We start from the raw sequence: 21,695 nt of genomic DNA, 5'->3' as shown, positions 1-21,695 counted from the left end.
GCTGCTATCAATATGGCGATAGATTCAAGGTTTGGTATCTGATGGTTTCCAAAAACTCGCTGTCTGATTTGTATTAGAGCTGGGCGCTCATAGATGCAGTGAAGAACCATATCTTTGCTCTCTTTGAGTTGCAGCTAACTACCACGTCATTTGTTCAAATTGCATGTGGACTCCCTCGTGGTCGATTCTAGCGAACACGTTATTGTCTCTGCCTCGGATTCGTCTAGAGAGGTTCCTAACTTAGCCTACTGGTCTGCTTTGGCAATTTTCCTATGACCCAGAACCCAAATTATGGCTAAGTTCACTTGAGCTTCCAATGAGCTTAAAGCTTCCCTGCTTTCTTTACTGCGCTGAAGTTGATCATTGGCGATGCCAAAGCTAGTCGCACTCTCATGCCGTACTAATAACCTGGGCAGAAGTGGAGTAGTTGATCGATGGATCTGAGCTCACCGTTTATGGTATTATGCTTTATTAGGAATGTAGAAAGCTGCCAGTTTCACTTCGATATGTTTTCAATCAAACATTCCACCCTTTCACTCAATGTGTTAACAGGTTCGTACCTCTTGAAAATTTAAATTCATTTCAGTAGAAGATTTTTAAGAAAAATAATTTTAAAATTGACTGTTTATTTTGTCGAATATGACATAAACTCTTATATAACTTTCGTATATAGTTTTGCTAGCATAAAGGAGTTTTTCACATATATTTTGCATTATGAATTAAATGAAACTCTATTGCATAAAGAGTTTAATACAACGATATCTTTGAGACAAGACGACGTCTATTGATATTTAAGCTCAAGATTTGCAGAATTTTGGCTTCAAACCTAACTGACCTACTGAGTATTAATCCATCAACAAAATAATTATAATAAACATTTACATTTAAACATGTGTATGTGTATATATACTATACATAAGCATCTAGTACATCCATATTTATAATAATATATAATTAGGTATATGTATGTATTGCATAACTGAATTAAGACCTTAAATAAGCATGTAGGGCCTCAGGGCACAGAAATACTTCCAATTTCACTTTATTTGTTCGGCAATGCTAATTTATATTTAATTCATGAATTGTTTATTTATCGTTATCTCGATACTTGCATGTGCTGCAAGCGTCTTACTAACCCAACTATGTTCAAATAAAATCAAAAACTAATTACAGAGGCATGATATGCAAACCCTCAAACAAATTGTATGCAAATACTTAGTCCGTCCGGTCCGTGCAGGTATTTTGCTCTCGGTCACATGCCACTTGACGTATGCCGTATGCCGCATGCCGCATACCGCATGCTGAGTTGACGCACTCATGCAATTGATGTGTTTTGTCACAAATAATCATCTGTGCTTAATAATTTTCGAGGTGACATTTTCATTCTCTAATTAATTGCAAATTCTCGTTTTGTTCGTTTGTTTGTCTTTTGGTGCGCATTTGAAATACTTTAGGACTCCAGCAACCGTAACACAAATAGCTAAGCATTGGCTAAATTTCGTTTTAATTACATTTGTATTTGCAGGAATCGTTATGGTTGGAGCGACTTGACGCACAGCTTCCTCTTCTCGACATCTTCGAATGGTAAGTGGAAAATTGCTGCATTCAGCGTATTATTAGACAACTATATAGATACATGATTGAATAGCCGTAAATAAGTGTCTTTATATATATATATATTTATGTGTGTATAAAGGGTGTTTTTTAGGGTTATAGCAATTTTGTTTCGAATTAGTTGCGAAAAAAGTAGTGAAACATGAGTGTCAAAAATCGGACAGCTTTTGCTCTAAGCAATTCGCCACGGAAAAACACCCTTTATATCCAAGTTTATATTTATGCTAAAGTGCACAAGTAAATATTATTTTGAAGTGCAAAGCTGTTTTTATGTGCAATTTGTAAATTACATTAATTTAAGCATTACCAAAGCAATTGCCTGACAAAGTAAACCTAAACTAATGAAACCACACACTTGCAATGCAATTACACATACATATGCACACATATATACATGCGAAATGACATAATTAAATATGCAAATCCCTGCATGCGTAAACGTTTGGGAATATATATGAAATTTTTAAGAAATTTTAATACCAGTTGCTGATAACTAGCAAATGCAGAGCACTAACATTGAGAAAATAACATTTTTTAATACACTGAAAAAATTTATGAAATTAAGGCGAATAATAGTCCATACTTTATTTAAAATGATGATAGACTTTAGCTTACAAGAATTTGATGGAATTAAAAATTATATAACGGAAGCAGGCTTGGTTTTTATCGGTGCGAAATGGACTGTAGAAATGTCACGATATTATTACCTACCAAATTTGGTTGAAATCGATCGATTAGGTACCATCAAGAGATCGTGTCAATCAACTAGAGAATTTAAGCACCTATAAAAATGCACTCGTCGTACGAGCAAGACTGAAGCCCAAGCATAAAAACTGAATGACAATAAAATCTGCAAACGAAATGCTGAAAGTTTTTAAAGAAATTTGAGATTTCTTTGAGGGTTTCCAAAAGTAATCTAATTAGGTCTCTTAAGGATGATTAACTCTGATATTTTCTTTAATTCCACAAATACATTTATATAAATCAAATTTGACCCGGACTGACAAAGAAACAAGATTGCTGTATGGTTTCTAAGACACATTCATAAATAACGTTGCGACACTAGTAGTGTTGCGATTGATGAATGTGGGGTTGTCAACTACATAGATCTTCAATCATCTCTATTCCAACATCTACTCGATGCCATTTTTTCAAAAATTTCAGATATTTTGGTAGAAGTCTAGCCTTGAGATGATTCACACATTTCCCTCCAGTCTCTGATGCCAACACGGAGATTTTCAAATTGGATTTCTCTAACTTTTGTGATGTAATCGTCATCACCAAACATGAACCAAAAAGACTCGCATGAAGCCATGAAAAAGGCTTCGCTACCGTGCTTTGTGCTGCTCAATTTCGTAAGAAAGTAGACTCCCGAAATATTTTCGACGATTCTCTTGCTATGAAAGAGGTGAAGTACAAACTTTCAAGCCAAATGATAAAATCTGGAAAAGAGATAACAAAAGTTTTCAAGTAATTCCTTATGCAATTCCAAAAGTGATCTAAATACGTTATAGCGAAACGATCATCAGATATTTACTTCAATTTCTTTGCCTACATATATACTTTATTTATGTGGGAAAAAATAGTTCATAACCTTCCTCCCTGTCACAACTATTTCTTAGACTCAGCGCACTGATAAATCCCAGTATCCTGCTAGATGTCTTGCATCAGGTTTCACGTCCCAAATCGGCAGTTTGCACCAGAGGCTATATCGGTTAATAGCTGCTTCATGAACATTCAGCGCCTAATCTTAATTGCCACAAGTAGCCGGATTGTCTCACGAGAGGCTGATTACACTTTTGAACCTTGAAAACTTGCTTGGGGCATGCATGTGAGTTGTCGGCAATACTTTTTCTTGAACAAGGCCTTCTGACGATGGACAGCTCTTTACTGAGCAGCCCCTCTATGAAATATTGAATTATGAACATTTAGAAAACGAGCAAACCTTTTTCTAGCTGTCAGTTTACCACCTAACTCAGCAGTAGGTCAAACGTGCAGTTACTCTAATCAATCTTACTGCCGAGAATAACTTTACTCTTCTTTGTGAAATTTAGACTTTTGCTAATGCTGTCCCTCGTCAGAAGGGCCAGTGGTGTTTCACCTCTGCTGTCATTTGATGCATTGCATATTTAGCTATTTGATTGATTACTAGGTGGAGCGGTCTAGTGCGACTCCTAGTGTTTCTGTCGGATAATTTCGAAAGTTCAAGTCCTACTGAAATTTGCGTTACTTTCGAAAGCTACAACCTCACCATATGTAACAATCGGTCTTACCATCATGGTGTACATTCACCTGATAATCCTTGGCTTGCACACCGTGATCATTTTTATGGCTTTGACCACGGTCAGATTCACTTATTGCTTCCACCGAGGAGAGAAGAATCCAAAGTGAGACCCAGCTATTTGACCTCATTAGGCAATTTAAACTCCCTGCCCCCAAGAGTTAAGCTTCTAAAGCCGAGCAGGGACTTTCCCTTAGTAAATTGTTTTTGATGAATTGATGTCCAGTTAAAAATCGCATTTGCACGATTTCGCAGTGAGTGCTCTTGAGTTCACCTCTCGCTAATAAAGCAATGTCGTCCATGTTTCTCCGTTTTTATAGTTAATTAAGAATACTGAAATTATTATGACTTGTATCTTAAGTAGATTTTTGTTCAAAGTTTTATTTTAGGAACCGAAAAAATTAACAAACTAAAATTCCTCGCTAATTCTCTGTGTGTAGCTTAAATGTTTATTTGACAAATAAATGGGACAAAAATTTGCCATTAAACATTATCGCAAACATTTAAGTGTCACAGATATGTATGAATACAAATGAATACAATCTACAAAAATCGGATATGTAAGCAAGTATGTTAACGCCAAAAATGAAATGTCTTTGCCTTTGTGCAGAACGCTGTTTGCGCATTCGTCGCTCGAGACGTTCGGCAAAGCAAATCAGTTTAAAATATTCCAATTTAAATGCATTAAAATATTAGAATGCAAAGCAGCTGACAAAACTATGCCAAGCGCATGGACACACACACATATCACATAGTAGATTCCACATATATATGCATATACATTTATATGTATTTGTGTGTGTGCAACTAATGCGCTGCGTTGCTTTGCTTGGCACGCATTTACTCATCTATTGTAATATTACTGTGAAATTGCAATAATAAATTGCAGCAGAGTATATGCTCATATATGTATGGATGTGTATGCGCACGTGTGTGTGTGTTTTTGTCTGCGAGTGCACAGACAAAGGCCAAGCAAACGTGCCCGTCAACGCTGGTAATATTATTGCATTTATCTTGCAAATGCACGCACAGATAACAAAACCAGCACGCGCACACACACATATGTCTGGAGAGTGACAAAGGAGACTGCGGCCCTCTGCGTCCCAGCTCAAAGACTGTGGCAAGTGTTATTAGTGGCAAAGCAAGCGAGAGCAATGTCATGCCCCACAACGGCACTCCAGGCTTCAAGCTGCTTGTGATTAAGAGCAAGTACTGCCAGTGACTCGGGAGCTGAAGAAGGCTGCAGCCAGCGCTGCATCATGTGAGCTGCCTTTGAGTTACACATTCATTCATTTTGATTTCACTTAAATATTCATCCGATTTGCGTCAGGCAAACCGGCAAACCGAGTCTCAACATATTCGCACAACTAGAATGACACAGACACGCACACAAAATAGCTGAAACTATGCGTTCGTATGTGTGTGTGGGTATGTTTGCGTGGATGTTGCATGGCCATATGTTAATGGTGGCATTGTTGCATTGCTGTTGTCGTTGCATTTCGCTGCTTTGCCACTGCCATTCATTGCGCAACTATTTATGGATCTGTGAAATTGTCATTTCGGCACGCACTCACTAACTCACGCCACCGCACTTTGTCACACACACACGCACACACTCACACAAATGCATGGGCAGAAGCAGTTGCAAGCAACGCAGCTCATAAAGCCCATAGATAAGAACGTAAAGCCTGTGTTGCACATGCCGAAATGCCACTGCATTGGTGTATGTATTTGTATTTCCATATGAGTATGTGTGTGTGTGCGTGTGGCGAAGCTAAATTCAGCAAATTAACAATTTTTGGCACGTTCATTGTAATGCGCGCTGCTGCTTTTTACCATTGTGCACACAGCCAATAACACGCATAACAGCCACATCCGACCCACACGCACACACACATACTTACAAACATATATTTACAATGGCAATAACAATTCGAATGCCTGCAGCGCTCACATTGGCGGTATTTTGTTAGTTTAGTTGGTTCATTTCGTTTTCGTTTGTTCTCAGATTTGCCAACTCCACTCTGTGCACCGTGGCGTATACGTAACATTTTGCATGTGCGCAATCATACAAAAGTCTCTACAACAATGAGCGCATAGTATATTGCTACTAGCATGCTATAATGTCTCCTTTCAACTTCCAACACACACGCCAACACACACACACACACACTGATATAACTGCAGTCGTTTGTCTGCCGCGCGTTGCCATTGGCAATGCATCGTGCCGTGCCACGTTGGATGAAATGATTTTATCCCACTTTATTATTCAATCCGTTTCATTTCATTGCGTAGTATTTATATCGCTAATTGCATTAAAGAAGCTCAGCTTTTCATTCTAATTGCAATCGTTATTCGGCGCTTTGTGCGGACTTTCATTTCAATTCAATTCCATTATTTGTTTTTCATGTGTGCGTGGTACTGTACATGTGAATGTGTTTTTCAGGGAGAGGTTGTATTTGGTGTTGCACTCATATTATCTCCTAACACGTGTAGATTGCGGCTGACGTAAGCAAAAACTTTCATATTCTACAATAAGAGCGCACCATGTAATCACTTGAATAAAAGTATGTTAAGGTAGGTTAGGAGAGCGATTAATCCATGCGCTCGATTCTACATGAATTAAGGGGCAGCCTGCTTTAGAGGCTTAAAAAATTCGATTTTGTTGAGGAGTTTTTAAGAGGGAGAGAAATAATTAATTAAAGCGAAATGTTTAGGGTTTATAGCTATATATTTAAACATCATTCATAAATTTTTTTGAAGCGAAATCTTTGATATTCTGCCTTAAGGAAGCAATTTACCGATGCATCTCGCACATGCACTTGTTTGGCGGCGGGCAGCATGCCAATTGTCAATTTGAAGAACATGACATCATAAATTGAAATAAAGTAGTCAAAGTTGGTAAAAGTGGGTACTGTTTTTTTTTTTTTTTTTTTTTTTGGTTTTTTTTCCTTTTGTGGAAATTATTTTAATCTATGATTTGAACAAAATGTATGTCAATTGACCACCACTTTTCGTTTTACACATACCCACATATTCAAAACTCTGTTTTCAGACTCGTTGAGGAAAACTTCAACGAAGCTATGCTAGGCTTATCGACTTTAAAATTTCACTCGACCGTCTTGAAATTTATAAAATTCATATTTATAAATTTATAAAAATTCAAGTAAAAATCGAAGGAATGAGATCTTTGATATGTCTTTTGATTTTTCATAAAAAAGAACAATTTTTCTTTTTAATTACGCCGAAAATAAAAATTGCAACTAGTTCTTCGTTCATCACATGTATTTTGATTTAGATTATTTTAGCCAATTATATTTTCGAAGGTCTTCCTAGGGATGAATTGGCTATTACTAAAATACATTAAAATGGTATTTAATAAATGGACCTTAAAGTACTTTTCTGAATTGTCAGTGGTTAGAACTCCTTTACACGGTTTGTAATTTCGGCTGTAACAACTACACTGTCAAAAGTAACGATACTTAGAAACTCATTTATACACTTAATGAAAATAAATTTAATAGCTTTGGTATTTTCGTTTCTCATCAAATGACTGTGATGATTTGGGCAACAAACTGCAAGCACAATCCCATCGTTTGCCATTATTTGCATATATTTAGTTTGAAATTTGCGTAATCAAAATTTCTTTAGTATCTCAATAATTTTGGAATAGCTCATTAAAATATTCAAACGTTAGAATAAATATGTGTAAATAAAAAAGTTTAAGAAAAAATAAAAATAATACCTGAATGCAACTAATTTCACGTGTGTAGCTTTGCTTACATAACAGTATTGCATTTTATTCCATTGAAAAATCAATTACGTATACGCCCCGCTACACGCGTCCAACGCTGCAATGACGTGCAACTGGTAAATACGCTATTTTCCCAGTATGCGCTAAATAACGACTGCGTAAACGTAATGCAACAACGAAAACAACAAAAAACACACAAAATGGTGGAAAAGTGTTTGAGAAAAAATTTTCCGAAAAAGTGCGACAGTAAACTGTAGAAAAAACTGTAGATTTAAGTGCACAAGCGAAAATCATTTAAAAGCAAAATGCTATTTTTGCATAGAATACGAAATTACTGCAGCGAAAAAGTTGCGAACGAGGCAGGGCGCAGCCAGAAAAACGGGCGAAGGGCGCGTGAGGAGTTTGATGGGAGGAAGGGGCGACGCAACTAAACTCGGTGTGTGCAATTGGCTGTTGTATGTGTGTATAAATGTGTTCTATACGCATAACCTTTTGTGCTTTTCATGTGTGTGTGCGTGTGTCGCGCTGCGTGTTATTTCCTGCCCAATGGAAAGCACTAGGCGCTCCACTACACACGAGGCACTGTTTTCTGCGCTTTGGAATGCCTTCGCCCCTTTCAAACAAAAACACACACACACACTGCCACATCTATACGGTAGTGGATAAGCATATTTCGCTCTCCCTATTGTGTCTGAGTACGTGCGTGCGCGTTGTGAAGGAAGACACCATGCGCAGCGCCTAAGCGACAGACGCCGTGGGAATGCGGCGAAAATTTAATAAAGGATACGTGCATTTGCAAAGTAGCGCGACAATAAAATACACAATGCAATGCCACGCTGGCAGCGACAGCGCCGAACAGGGAAAGCTACAAACGCCGCTCGGCGCTTGCTGTGGTGCAAAAAGCACCGTCGCCTTTTAGTGACAAAAAGCGGCAATGCTCACTTGCCTGCATCACTCGCCGTATAGTGTAGCGTTCTGCCTTCCGCTGATTGCACGTAGCTTCGTTTTTTGCCAAATGAAATGTAGATTTGGTTAAACTTAAGTTTATGATCAACGTGACTTATTTAATACCGACGCTACGCTTACGACATGCAAACTGGCTCGAAGATTTCGCTGCAGATTTTAGCTAGTCTGTAGTTGAAAACGACTTGCAAATTTTTACTCAGTGCATCTATTTTTAGAAAATTCCTGAACTTTTAGACACAAGTGCTTGGTATGGAACTAGAGCATCGAGGAGCGTGTCTATACAGTAGAGTAAAATTTAATTTTGTTTTGTGATTTTGTTATAAATATTTATTATATTGCATTAAATGTAGCTTTGAATACATTAATTTTAATAGTGAAGGTAATGATTTTCAATGTTCAAAGACATTCTTTGAAATTTAAAATGTTGCCTACCATTAGGCGCAATTTATAGTTAACTTAGTCAAGTCACACACCTCTCATGGTTTTGTACAGTAACCAAGTACATTACTCACACGATTATGTCTAGCCTGCTACCGAAAAAAGTCAGTAGTAGGTATTCTTGAAAACCATCTCTATTAAAATCTTGTTATCCACTTAAAAATAACCTGCGACTGTATTTTGCTATCAAATATTTTACGCAGCAATTTTTGCTTCAATTCAAACTTTTAGTAAAAAGTATAATTTTAAATAGCAGCTTTAGGAATTTCGGATACATAGATCATAATCCTACAATATTTCTCTAGGGAAATCAAAGATTAAATTTGTATATAATATTTCTCATCAGTATTTTACATACATACTCGTATATAAAGAAGACATATAGGGATAAACTTTTTTCAGATGTGAAACTACGTAAGATAGTTTACGAGAACTCAAAGCGGTATTCTAGTCAATATTCTCTACTATCGAGCRTTCTTGCCAATTGCAAGCAAAAAAATTCATATTTTTTCTATAATTTTTTTATCATTTGTTCATTTATTTGAGTCTTGAGATTGCGGAAAACTCTCTTTCCGATTTTATTGAAAATATATACATACATTACTGTAGTAAATTTGTTCAAAATTCAAAAACAAGGAGCTTATAATATTACTGTATTAAACTTTGCACAAATAATGCCTCTAAATGAACACACAAGGTACCGAATATTTGGGCCACAGTACCAATAATCGACTTTTTACTTAAAATATCGGTCAATATCTGAGATCTTTAAATGAAGGTCATGGCTAAATAGATCGACAAAGGTATGTCTGCGTATCAAACAAAGGTTGAAGCATGTAAGTACTTCCCTTAGCGCCCATATATCTAACAGAACTATTTTCGATCTTCCAGGTAACTTTATGCCTGATATATCGGCCAACATGCGAGTTATCTTTATGAAAATGAGTGAGCGTGTTTTACTCATAACAATGTATCCTTCTGAATTAGACGAAAACTTAACCGAGTCCCCATATAACAAACATATATCATCCGGATGGATTTACTCCTTAATGAATCTCAGGGAATATTTCAGTAGGATTGCCCCCAACACCCTTATACTACATATGTATAATGATTTAGAACTTTCTGTTTTTAATTGCTGACTCTGAAAATTTTTTTCATTTATTTTTTCTTCTATTTATGGTATTAAATTATAGAATTTATATAATATGTATGCGAACTCGTATGTATAATTGTCGACACAGTTGTCTTTTGCTTTTTTTCAATGTTTTGTCAGAACTCAATTTCTTGCTCGGCCCCACTTTCGAGCAAACTCGCCGTTGCTTCCATGAACAGAGAAGTCTGCTTGCCAACAATCGTTCAACGGCTTCACTCTAATTGTTGAAAGCAAAAGTAAAGAGTTGGAATCATTATTTGCGCGGGGTCAATATATTAAGTGTTCGATAACTCATTTAAGAACATTACAAAATTCCGATCTAAATTTTATAACAATGTTAACGATGTTAGAGAATATTTAGAACCTTCTAATGTTCGAATCCGAACTGCATACAACTGCTGAGCAACTTTTGAGCCGTAAAATAATTGTAGAATTGACAAAAGCCACTTATTGCAAGTCAGCGGCTAAAATGTTAACGAACAATAAATATAGACAAAAACAACAACATAAAATAATCAGCAACAGGCAACTGTGCGACAGGGCTTACGCAAAGAAATCGTAGAAGAAGCGGCTTGTCTACTTAGACCGCTTTTTGCGACTATTACCTGCACTACTTTTTCCCAAGAACTCGAAGCGCTGTTGTTGCTGTTGCAATTGTTGTTTTTACTTGTTAAAGCAACGTTTCACAAGTCCAGCGCCACTTCCATACACTTTAACAACTTTTGCTATTTGTTGTTGCATTGTTAGTTCTACAACTATGTACTGTAGTTTTTGCCTTCCTCCTGCTTTGCCGGTTATTGATGTTGTGTCCCGCACCGCCGCTACTGTCTCACAATGCGCTCGTGTACATAAATATATAAGTAGCTTTGTATATTTATGTGTGCGTGTGTGTGTGTGTGTATCCGTTAGATACAAGTAAAAGTTTTCAATTTAAAATTTGCTAGCCTGAAGTACTTGTATTCCCCGAGGTATGGCAAAAAGAAGCAAATAGAGAGACTTAAGTGGCACTACAGGCACTCTTGGTTGTTTAGCTTGTTTTCTCTCTGCTCTTCCACTTCCACTTCGATTCTCATAATTGTGTTCCCTTGTGTAGCCAGGCAGTCAGCATATGTGTGTGTGTGGCGGCGCTTGTGCGTAGCGCGCGTGCATGCGTGAGCGTCGACGCAGCTGTGCGTAGCACAACCCTTCAATACTCTTCCAAGAAAGCCACTGCGCTGCTGCGTCTTCTTAAATTATAAATTGCGAAAAAGTGCATTATTTTTTCCTGCTTTTCCTTCATGGCCCGAGCGTGTGTTGGCCACCTCGATTACTTTGCTTAGCTGAAGGCARAAAGTTGAGCACCGCACATAAGCAACCAAAGCAAAACAACAATAATAAACAACAGACAAGCAACAATAAACGGCAGCAAAGTTAACATCATGCAACACTTACAACAACAACAATGCGCACTTGGAGTGTCAACGACAGCAAAACAGCAAATGACAACACACCTCCAGGGCAGCCAGCATAATAACGGTGGAGAAAGGGGTCACAACAAAAGAGCTGGCAAACCAAGTTGAAGCAGGAGRCGGAGGGAAGTGGGCAACAGCAGTTAGGCGAGCAGACTGAGCATAGCTAGAGCCAAAGAAAATGTTTGCTTTGTCATTTAGTGGAAAAAATAGGAAAATAGAATTTTATTTGAGTTGTAAATTGCTGCTGACAATGCTCAAGTGGCCGTACAACAACAACAAAAACAACTGCTGTAAAGTGGTGGGAAATATTTTAAGCATTTTCTGTAATTACTGGTTTAATGAAATAGRGCAGTAATGTGTAGTAAATTCTATAAAACAGAGATAACTTAAAAAATAAATAATTATTTTAGTAAATTAAATAAAAATCAAAAAAAAAAAAAACGCTAACTTTGGTTGCAGCGAAGCTGGAATACCCTTCACAAATGACTAATTTTCCGTACAAAAACTTGATTAAGATCGTTCAGTTTGTAAGACCACGTCTAATTTCTTGACGATATCTCTTTCAATAAAAAAATATGTGCATACAGTCCCTTTACACCGATCGTGAAGGTTGGAATGCAGTGTGGTCCGATATGAAAAATTTTTTCAGAGCTTGCACTGTTTTCTTAGTAACCGAGTCAATGTTAGGACCTCRGAGAGTACGCATGTCTAAAGCMCTGGAGACATGTTTTCCGTCTATCGCAACATAATGGATATGGTTGGTCACTTTTCGATCCGGRGACAGCTAGTTAGATTGATGAATTTTCCTATACCGCAATTCACAACTACAGGTAGCCATATTTCGAGCCCTAGTAAAGTCGATAAGGCTTAACGCATTTGGGAATGTTTCCTCGTGGATGCTGAATTTACCGAAGGGGAAGCTCTTATATGTTCGCTTGGAGAGTTTATAGAAGATACCTTGGTCAAATCAGCAGTATGTTGAAGAACTTTGTTTTGATTCCAACACCGAATTTGCGCTCCTTTATATGACCACTGTAGTAAATGCCACAAAGAYCTTTTCGTTGCAGTCATTGTCCTSTCCATCGCACTTCCTGAACAGCGGTGATGTTAGCATTTATTCTTAAAAGAACACCCGCTCGGCATCGGCACCTAACCAATTTAGATGCCGGACATTCCAGGTGCATTCCCTTAAACCGTAATTCTTAATTGCGTTTGCCATGGTCATCATCAAGAGATGGGTCTCTCGTCCGATRCTGTTTTCTTCTTTTCATTGGGAGCTTTTTTTACGTGGCGGGTCCCAAACCCAGCGCACAACCCTGAGTGGTTGTTACTCCCAAGTGAATGGCGCTCAGAGAACTCTCCTCACTTGYGTGAACCATGGCKCCTTCCCCCCTTACATTACCTTAGACCAGTGGTCGGCATGAGAGGATCTGTCACTGTGTTGGTGAGCACGAAAAAAAGTAGCCTAGTAAGAAATTGTAATCAAAACTAAATWTTATTTATTTAATTTAATAAAAAAAAAAATGTAATTTAACTGACTCCGTCTTGTTCAAAGCAGTATTTGGGTTATACACAGGGAATTCAAACTCTTATCGCAACTGGTTGTTTGTAGTTCAGCAATTATAAGCGGCAAAGTTATAGTAGAGGGCGCGCCATCTATCAAGTCGTCAAATAGACTTTAAAATCATCTATATTTAGTAACCGATGGAGTTGAGGTCTAATGCTGACTTCCTACGGTGTGTTTACTACACTCAAATATCCTCGAACAGCTTACAACTAATTTTCTAGCATCACAGAGCCTCTTATGTCTATGACTATAAAAAACATTGGCAATTACTGTAAGCATAGTATACATCCAGGCGCACCACACAATTTATTGAAAGTGATTTGATGTGTATTACAAACTAGCAGCGATTTTCATCAGTTCGCATTTTTTAGGTCATAACAAAGGTCCAAATAAAAAAAKATAAATTTATTTATTTTTGTTTCCAATCGCCAAAAAGTCCAAGCGGCAGCCATATAAACCATACGCGCTGCATGCTGCATTAACGAATCCAACGGCGATAAGATCGGAAATTCTACCATATTTTCCTTCCATTTAAATTCATAGAGCCAATATTTCAGACAACCAACAACAATTTTATGAATAAAGTAAAACATAAGCCGCCGCGAAGGCTTTAACATATTTGCATACATATAAATGCACACACGCGCACTTACATATACGCAATAACGGTATACAGGTATGCATTCAAAAGTGCACAAAAGCAATTCTACATGCAATCTAACAACAAAACCAACAACAACGGCACACAAATCTGTGTACACCTTTATTGCGCAATCCCGGCATTTTCATATTGCCAACCGCATTCACGCCGAAAACGTCAAAATTGTGTAACGTGAAATTGCAAAAATRTTTTCAACCGTTTTTTAAATGCCCTACCGCCCACACCGTATGCCCTGCCCGGTACCGAATTGTCATGGAAAAATGCAAATTTATATCAGAATGCCCACGATTAATTTGTGCACATTTTCACGCCTTTTGCCGCTTCCCCAGCACCTTTACACTTCAATGACAAAAACAAAAACAACAAGCATGGAAAACACGAAAAACGACAAACGCAAGCTGCTTTCCATCGAAATCACCGCTATGATCTAAACACCAAGTCATCTAACGAGTTGTAAACCATGCAAAAATGTAGAAGCCTCCAGGCAGGCAGTTGTTGGACTGCTTGCACGATATTCACAGTTCACTGGCGAAGAAATCAAATTTTCATATCGCTCCGAAAAAATGTGACCTGCCACACGTGTGGCGATTACAGTGCTGTATTTTGTGTGGTAGGTGCACATGCATATGTACATATGGCAAGGCAACAGCCAATCTGGATTTACGGCATAAATTTAAAGAGAACAGTTTGAGTGCCTTAAAGTATGCTTCAGTATTAGATTTTTGATTTTTTATAATATTCTCATATTCGGGTATGAACAATCTACAAAATATAGCGTGTTTAGACTTATACGCCTAAAAGTATGTCTTGAATTCAGTTAGACATTTTTTTAGGTTTTTATCGGCCAGTTTATATGACAGTTATATGCAATAGTGGTTCCATCTAAATAATTTTTGGGGAGATTGCACGGTTGCCTTGGACCATAATCTGTGCCGGATTTCATTGAGATATCTCGTTAAATACAAGRGTTTTCCATACGAGGTTTTATTTTTAATCGGTCAGTTTGTATGACAGATTTATGCTATAGTGGTCTGATCTACCCGATTTACTTAGATTTTGTGTTGCTACCTTTGAAAATAGCCCATGCYAAATTTCGTGAAGATAACTTTCCGAATTTGACCATTTATTGGTTCTCCGACGTTTCCTTCGAGATGATACAAATATAATGTCAAACCTGACACGGTAATCACTGGATAAACAAGGCTCTAACAATAATTTAGGTTATTGTATGGTATAAAATCTATTCTATCYTTCTGAAATCGAAGATCAGATTCACATATTCCAGTTTAATCCTCAATTTGCCCCTCGAAAACCCCAAACATTTGATCGCTGTACAGTTTAAACATACACCACGGTGCTYATCAACTACAACAACGGCAACAATAATTTCGCATATTCCATAAGAGGTCAAATGCAGTTTTGTATATAAATTTATATACGTAGCTATGCAATGCACATATACAAACAGTCACCGCTTTCGTTGCCACATAAAAACATCATGCAACGCTCTTTTCAATCTACAAAATAGTCAAATGCAACCATGCCGACGGCTAGCTTTTACCTACGAGTGCGCTTGTTGAATGCATAATATTTTAGGCCACACGCAGCTGAAAGAGCCGCTGCAACAACACAGCTGCAACAGCCACTGCCAGCAAGGAACAACAAAATATGATTGCGCGCACAAAATTCTAACCAAGTCCAATGAACATATCCATATATGCGAGTATGTATATGAAGAAGGCGAAATAGTCAGAACTTGCTACCGTTATCGGACTTTTGGATCGTCATGTGTGACAAAAAAAATATTGCAGCGCACGAACAACTAGCGAACACTATTGCGAGTGCACASTTTTTGGCCACGAATTGGTCATCTGCACAATTTTGGTCGCATTGAGCGCTGCGAGCATCATCTCTATTTCGTGCGCGTTTCTTGCGCTCCTTATGCAGAGTTGTATGCAGCTGTCTAAATGTGTGCTAGAGCAAAGAAACCAGCTCCAATTACAGGCCGGTTGGAAAGTTAGTGGCTTGTGAATTCTGATTTCGAATATATTTTCAATACAGAAGGGAGAGTTGTAAATGGGAAACAAGACTAGCAAGCTTGACGGATGAACTAAGCTAAGCTTAGTTAAGTTAAAAAAAGTGTAGAGCTGTGTTTTAGTACGAATTTTCAAGTTGCATGTCAAAACTCTTATACTTGTAACTGATAAGAGTGAAGAAATAATTTCCTTTTTTTCTATATAGTTAATTTTTTTCAAAGCTTGGTTATAATTATATATAGTTATAATTATTCCAATGAGAGTAATTTGTTTATTACGCCTAATTGTACGCAATATTTTCTAACTAAAATTTATTGCATAAAGATTTTTCGAATTATCCATGAAAYTGCTGGCTATATTTAGGAAAAATTTATAACTTTTCCTTGCTTTTTACTTTCCTTTTATTTTGTTAAAACATATTGCCTTCGACAAATATTTTTTGTTTTTATTATGTAATGATATAGCTTAGTATCTGACTTAAAAATATTTATCTTAAGAATTATAGTTATTAAGGTCGGTACAGTTTATTCATTGCGTCTAAATATAGGTAATATATTTCCATTGTCATTCTTTTTTAAAGGTCTCTACTTTTATTTCTTTTATTATATATTCTCTTTAGAAATTATATTTATGGCTATTTTGTTACAATATAGCTTACTATCAGACTCAAAAACAATTTACAATAATTATAGTTATTTAAATCAGAATAGGTTATACATTGCGCCTATATGTGGATACAATTTTCTCATTCTAATTCGTTTTTTTTTTTTTTTAGTTTTTTGTATTAACAAAAAAATTAATGTTTTCATTTTGTGGAAATTATTATCTACGTAATGCTTTCGATACCAAAATACACACAGCCTAAAACTCATACTTCAGCGATAAATCGCAATTGCATAAATACAAGAAAAAATGTATTAAAACAATTCAGCAGTATTTTTTTTTTTTTATAATTTAAAATCGTTCCAAAGTGACTTAGAGTTATATTTCCAGGATAACAAGACGCCACATATTTTAAGAAAAATATAAAAAAAATTCAAACTCACAGATTTCTGCYGTTGTCTCTGACCTTCGCTATAAGTTTTACTCTCCAATACAAGCGTGTGCATTTYTTCCTAACCTTTCGTGCCTAGAATAGCCCCTTGTAAGCGAGCAAACGATTTTTGGCCAGCAGATATTCACGAAGTAGTAGCTGTCAGCTGTTGTTGTTGCTTGCGCTGTGGTCGAGATTGCCGAGATAGCTTTCGACTGCATTGCGCTGTTCGGTGGCGTAGCGAATTTAACTACTGCCGCTGTCAAAAATGMTATCATTAGTCAACTTCAAGCTGTCAAAAGACACATATTCATTTAAGAATGTTCAAACATAATTTACCATTTATATATTTATTTCTTTCAAGCGTGCATCAWGCTTATGGAAAAAACTGACTTCTTTTGCCGTGTTTCAGCGCCATTTTCGAATAAATCATTTTCTCTCAAAAAGTTGATAGTAATTGGCCACGGTAAGCTTCCAATTAAAATCAGCCGTGTCAATAATGACAAATGAGCATTTATCATTAAGTATTTTTTGCTTAATTTATGTTGACATTTTCGCTGGCTGTCACGGCGTGGCATTGGCTCAATCGCAGCAGTTGTGTCCACAGCAGCTTTACAACCTTATAACTGTGCATATACACACATTCATGTACATACATATGTGTGGCAATGTGTCGCAGTATTCACTGTTTATGGCCCTGACACACACACACACACACCACATATGCGCACACACGCACTTGCACTTGTGATTGCATGTGGAGCAATCTTGCTGCCAGCAAAACTTATTAGTGGCAAATGCATCTGTCGCGAAGCTGCCCTGAAATCGAAATGAAAGAGATAAGAAACCAGGATAAGAAGCGCAGAGTTGACAGCGTTTGTGCCACTTTTTCTTTGGCATAAATAAATAACTGTACTAAATACTCGACGAGTAAAAGCGCACTTGACTGCTGCGYGTGCAACAACTGGGGCGGCATTGACGCCACYACACACACACACACATAAATATRTAGCTGCTATATCCTTCGTGTATGCTGATGATGACGTCGCTGTCAAATGCGAAAAATTGTTAGAGATTGCAACATTCACCGTTATATGTGCATATACTCCAACACATTCATTCAAACACAAGCGCTTACGCAGCCMCTTGAAGGTCCTCAATTGCCGGTATCACAGTTCGGCCGCGTGCGTGTCTGTGTGCGTAGCGTGCAAATGCCGTTTGTAGCAATACAATTTCAGTCTCTTCACACTCGCACACACAAACTTATCGCTTGCGTGTGATCACTTGTCAGAGATTCATTGAAAAGAAGCGCCGTCCAATGATTTGCCCACACACTTCACTCACTTCGCCGCTGTCATTTGACTGCGTCTTCTGTGGCATAATGRCCGCCTCGCTTGTTCTTTGCCAAGTTGACACTGTGCTCGTTCACCACTGTTTCATTTGCAGTTACATGGTTTAGGAATATACACTATGGAGCGAAACATAAGTTTAAGTATTCACTAAACGCGAGCTACGTTGGGTTAAACTGGCTGTCATGCCATATACATATACACCTACAGGTTTCTGCCATTGCCGGAAGAAGATTTATTATTTATACGAGCTACAGTTTACTGTAGAACATCAACGCTTTTTGCGAAGTTCAATAGAGGTTTGATATCTAGTTCTTATCTAAGCCCAGTTCTACATTAGGTCAGACATAGGCAAAGAATGTGCTCTCTCTCATGCCTACTTCCCTGCACTTTCTATATGTGTTATCATGAATAATGCCCATCCAATTCGCATGTGATGCCATATAGTCGTGCCAACAACCATTATGAAGTCTTCTCCATACCCTGTGAGTAAAAAGCATGCGAGTTTTCCTTCCGTTCTCTCGCCCATGATTTTGGCGATCTTGCCTGCTTTAGAACGTTCCACGTCACTCTAATCCGTCTGTCAGCCCTTGGGGAAAATTCGTTGTGTATCGTCTTTAACGACTTATTTCATGAACTGGTTTGGTAGTTAGGCGAATGGAACCTGGAACCTAGTATTAAAGTAGGTACTATATCTACAACCTCCCTGCTCTTAACGACATTCACCGACGCATGGATAAGCTAGATTGTTGCTTTAATTGTTGCTCGACTTTCGACGTATTTGACGCACATACATTATGCCAATTTCTTCGCTGTTARTCAGGATAGCTGACTCCAAAAACTTCGCCGTGGAAGATACTGTGATACCTCAGCAGCCTGAAGGTTCGCCTGAGGTTTAACTCAGCACCATAGATACCAACACCATCAGTCAATTATGATCCATCCGTGTAGACATTAAATATACCGCTAGTGGGTCGCGTGCCCTGTGCCATCCACCCTCTTTCAGCGTAATTTGAAACCTACTTTCTCAGAGAAAGCGTAAGGATATGCGGTCTAAACTCGAGATTAATGTAATCACAAAAATGTGAATCTACCTTTAATAAATTCGACCGCAAGTCAAGTCAATGTTCCTTTTTTTTTGTTTTTTTTTTCATCCACGTAGAAAGTCGGAATTACGCCCGTTTACGCTTCCAATTTTAAAAGAGTTGATATATTTTTTTTTTAATTCTTAAAAATGGGCTTGCTTCTGAAGCAGACTCGCATACCTCTCAAAATTAGAAATAAAAAAATTACGACATTTGATGTTTCCACTTCTTTTTTGCTCAACACTGTAGCACAGTATACGAGTGTGTGCTTTATTTCTGGCGCGACGTAATTGGGTCAACCTAATTGTTGCTGTCTCTTCAATGCTGACACTGCAATTGAGCAAAGACTTGAGGACTATGCTCTTGGAACTTAATACCAATACGAGGCAGGAAAATTAACATTATAACAACAAAAATACGGTGCAATTAACGTCTTACAATGACTATGTATTATTTTTTAACATGAAATAAGAATCGAAAATATGAAAAGTTTATTTAAATGGTTTCAAAAAAAAAAATAATAATAATAATAAATGAAAGGATAAAGAAGGAAAAATGCTTATGGAAATTATATAAGTTTGGATTTTAATGCAGCAAAGGTGATTTTGAACAGAAATCTATTCTCTTTAACATATTATTTTGTACACCTCAGCACGCTAACTTTACCGAGGAACTGCTCTTCGTGTTTCTCATATTTTATTGTGTCTAAAAGCTGTTCAATTTCAAGGTTTAAATTCTCTCGGTCCCGAAAAAGTTACGTGGTTCAAGATAATTTTTTATAACAGCTTTTACGATTAAAATTGCTGAGTGATATAAAAAATACTTGCTATACTATTAGTTGTTTACGATCTAAAGCCTCGCACAAAAATTTTAGGTGACGCCTTTAAGTTTCATACCAATAAAAGTGTATAGCTGCCGTTTTAGATGCCAGTATCCGAATTAATTTATATGTGACCAAACTATATGCGAAGATCTTCATTATTGTTCACTTAAAACTGAGCMTCTCAAGGAAAAAAGCTTGCCTAATTCTCACACTTCCCCACTTGGCTTCAACTGCGTAGCCAAGAGCACTCTTATGATTTGCGATTTTAAATTTCAAAACACTCTAGCTAGACGCTTTCATTAGTAGGATGTAAAATTATTAGTGGGGTCCAACTTTTTCGTGTTTTCTTGCATTCATTTACTTTTTCTTTATTACACCATAAAACCTGCTTTTCACACCTTCCAAGCACTCCACTCACTCTTCAGCGGCTTTCGCAACATGAACTGAAGAAATATTCGCACTTAACACTTGATATGCTTTCATAACCGTTATATTATTATGTAGCACAAGGCGCTTATCTATTGAGGAATCAAAGCCAAGATTGCACACTTCCAACTAAGAAATGCGTGAATGATTCTTGCGAGTATTCGTTCGTGCAAGGAAAAGGCCTGCAAACACTTTTGTACTCGAGTGCTTACATCTTATCGCAAAGTWGTATGGGTGTGAGTGAAAATATGCTTATCTGGCAAAACTCAATGGCCGTTAGGTAGGAGTCTGTGTGGGATTGCGTGTATGCTGTAGATGGGCATCTGACACGTGTATATGCGATGCTAACTCCAAGTAGACATTTACATAAACAGATTTCATACGTATATACCAGCTTATACCAGCTTATATCATTCACCTGACGTTACCTTGGTTTCTGCACACATACCCTCACATTTATACACACACACGCGCAGTTTCGTTTGAAAAATTGCGAGGCGTAAAAATGTKTATGCTTCCCGGAATCATTAACTCTTTTACACATAACTGAGCGGAGATTATCYAATAAAAGGCAAAGAAGTGCACAAAAGAGTATTAAGAAATTATTATGCAACTAAATATATAGTATATGTATGTGTTGATGTTATAGCATATTTTGTTTCAAAATGTAATTGTTTATGAACAATGAGCTTCAAATTTCAAACACTATGTTGCTTATATATATTGTATGTATGTATGTATGTACTCACCAACACCGCTAAATATTCCCACATACTCGCACACACTGTAGTATATGTATATGTTCTATTTCATTGCTTTCCTTTATGCCTCTCTCTCATATTTTGTTTTGTTCATCTTCACTGATTTCACGCAATTTGTCCCCTAATTTCAGATGGACTTATTGATCTATCATCTTTTCTAAATCACGGTTCGTCAGGTTAGTTTCACTTCCGAAAAGTTTTCTTAACAACTGCACCTTTTTTGCACTCACTTCATTACTTTCTAATAATGAAAAAAATGGGTTTTAATAATAAAAGTAATTAAAAAAATATATT

General features: G+C 37.2%; 1 protein-coding gene across 2 annotated transcripts in view; it reads left to right on the top strand.

The window, feature by feature from the left end:
• The window catches only part of LOC108975285 (hemicentin-1), a 449,942-nt gene that overhangs the window by 426,303 nt on the left and 1,944 nt on the right, over nucleotides 1-21,695 (top strand). The window contains exons 11-12 of one of the 2 annotated variants that reach the window (XM_018943658.1): nucleotides 1,526-1,584; nucleotides 21,533-21,577. In XM_018943658.1, the coding sequence (XP_018799203.1) occupies nucleotides 1,526-1,584; nucleotides 21,533-21,577 (104 nt within the window). The remainder of the gene's footprint in view (nucleotides 1-1,525; nucleotides 1,585-21,532; nucleotides 21,578-21,695) is intronic. The other variant, XM_018943659.1, reaches the window with a different exon arrangement.

This window comes from Bactrocera latifrons, unplaced genomic scaffold (assembly GCF_001853355.1).
Source record: "Bactrocera latifrons isolate USDA-ARS-PBARC rearing strain unplaced genomic scaffold, ASM185335v1 scaffold_63, whole genome shotgun sequence".
Lineage (NCBI taxonomy): Eukaryota > Metazoa > Arthropoda > Insecta > Diptera > Tephritidae > Bactrocera > Bactrocera latifrons.
This window is presented reverse-complemented; position numbering and strand designations above follow the sequence as displayed.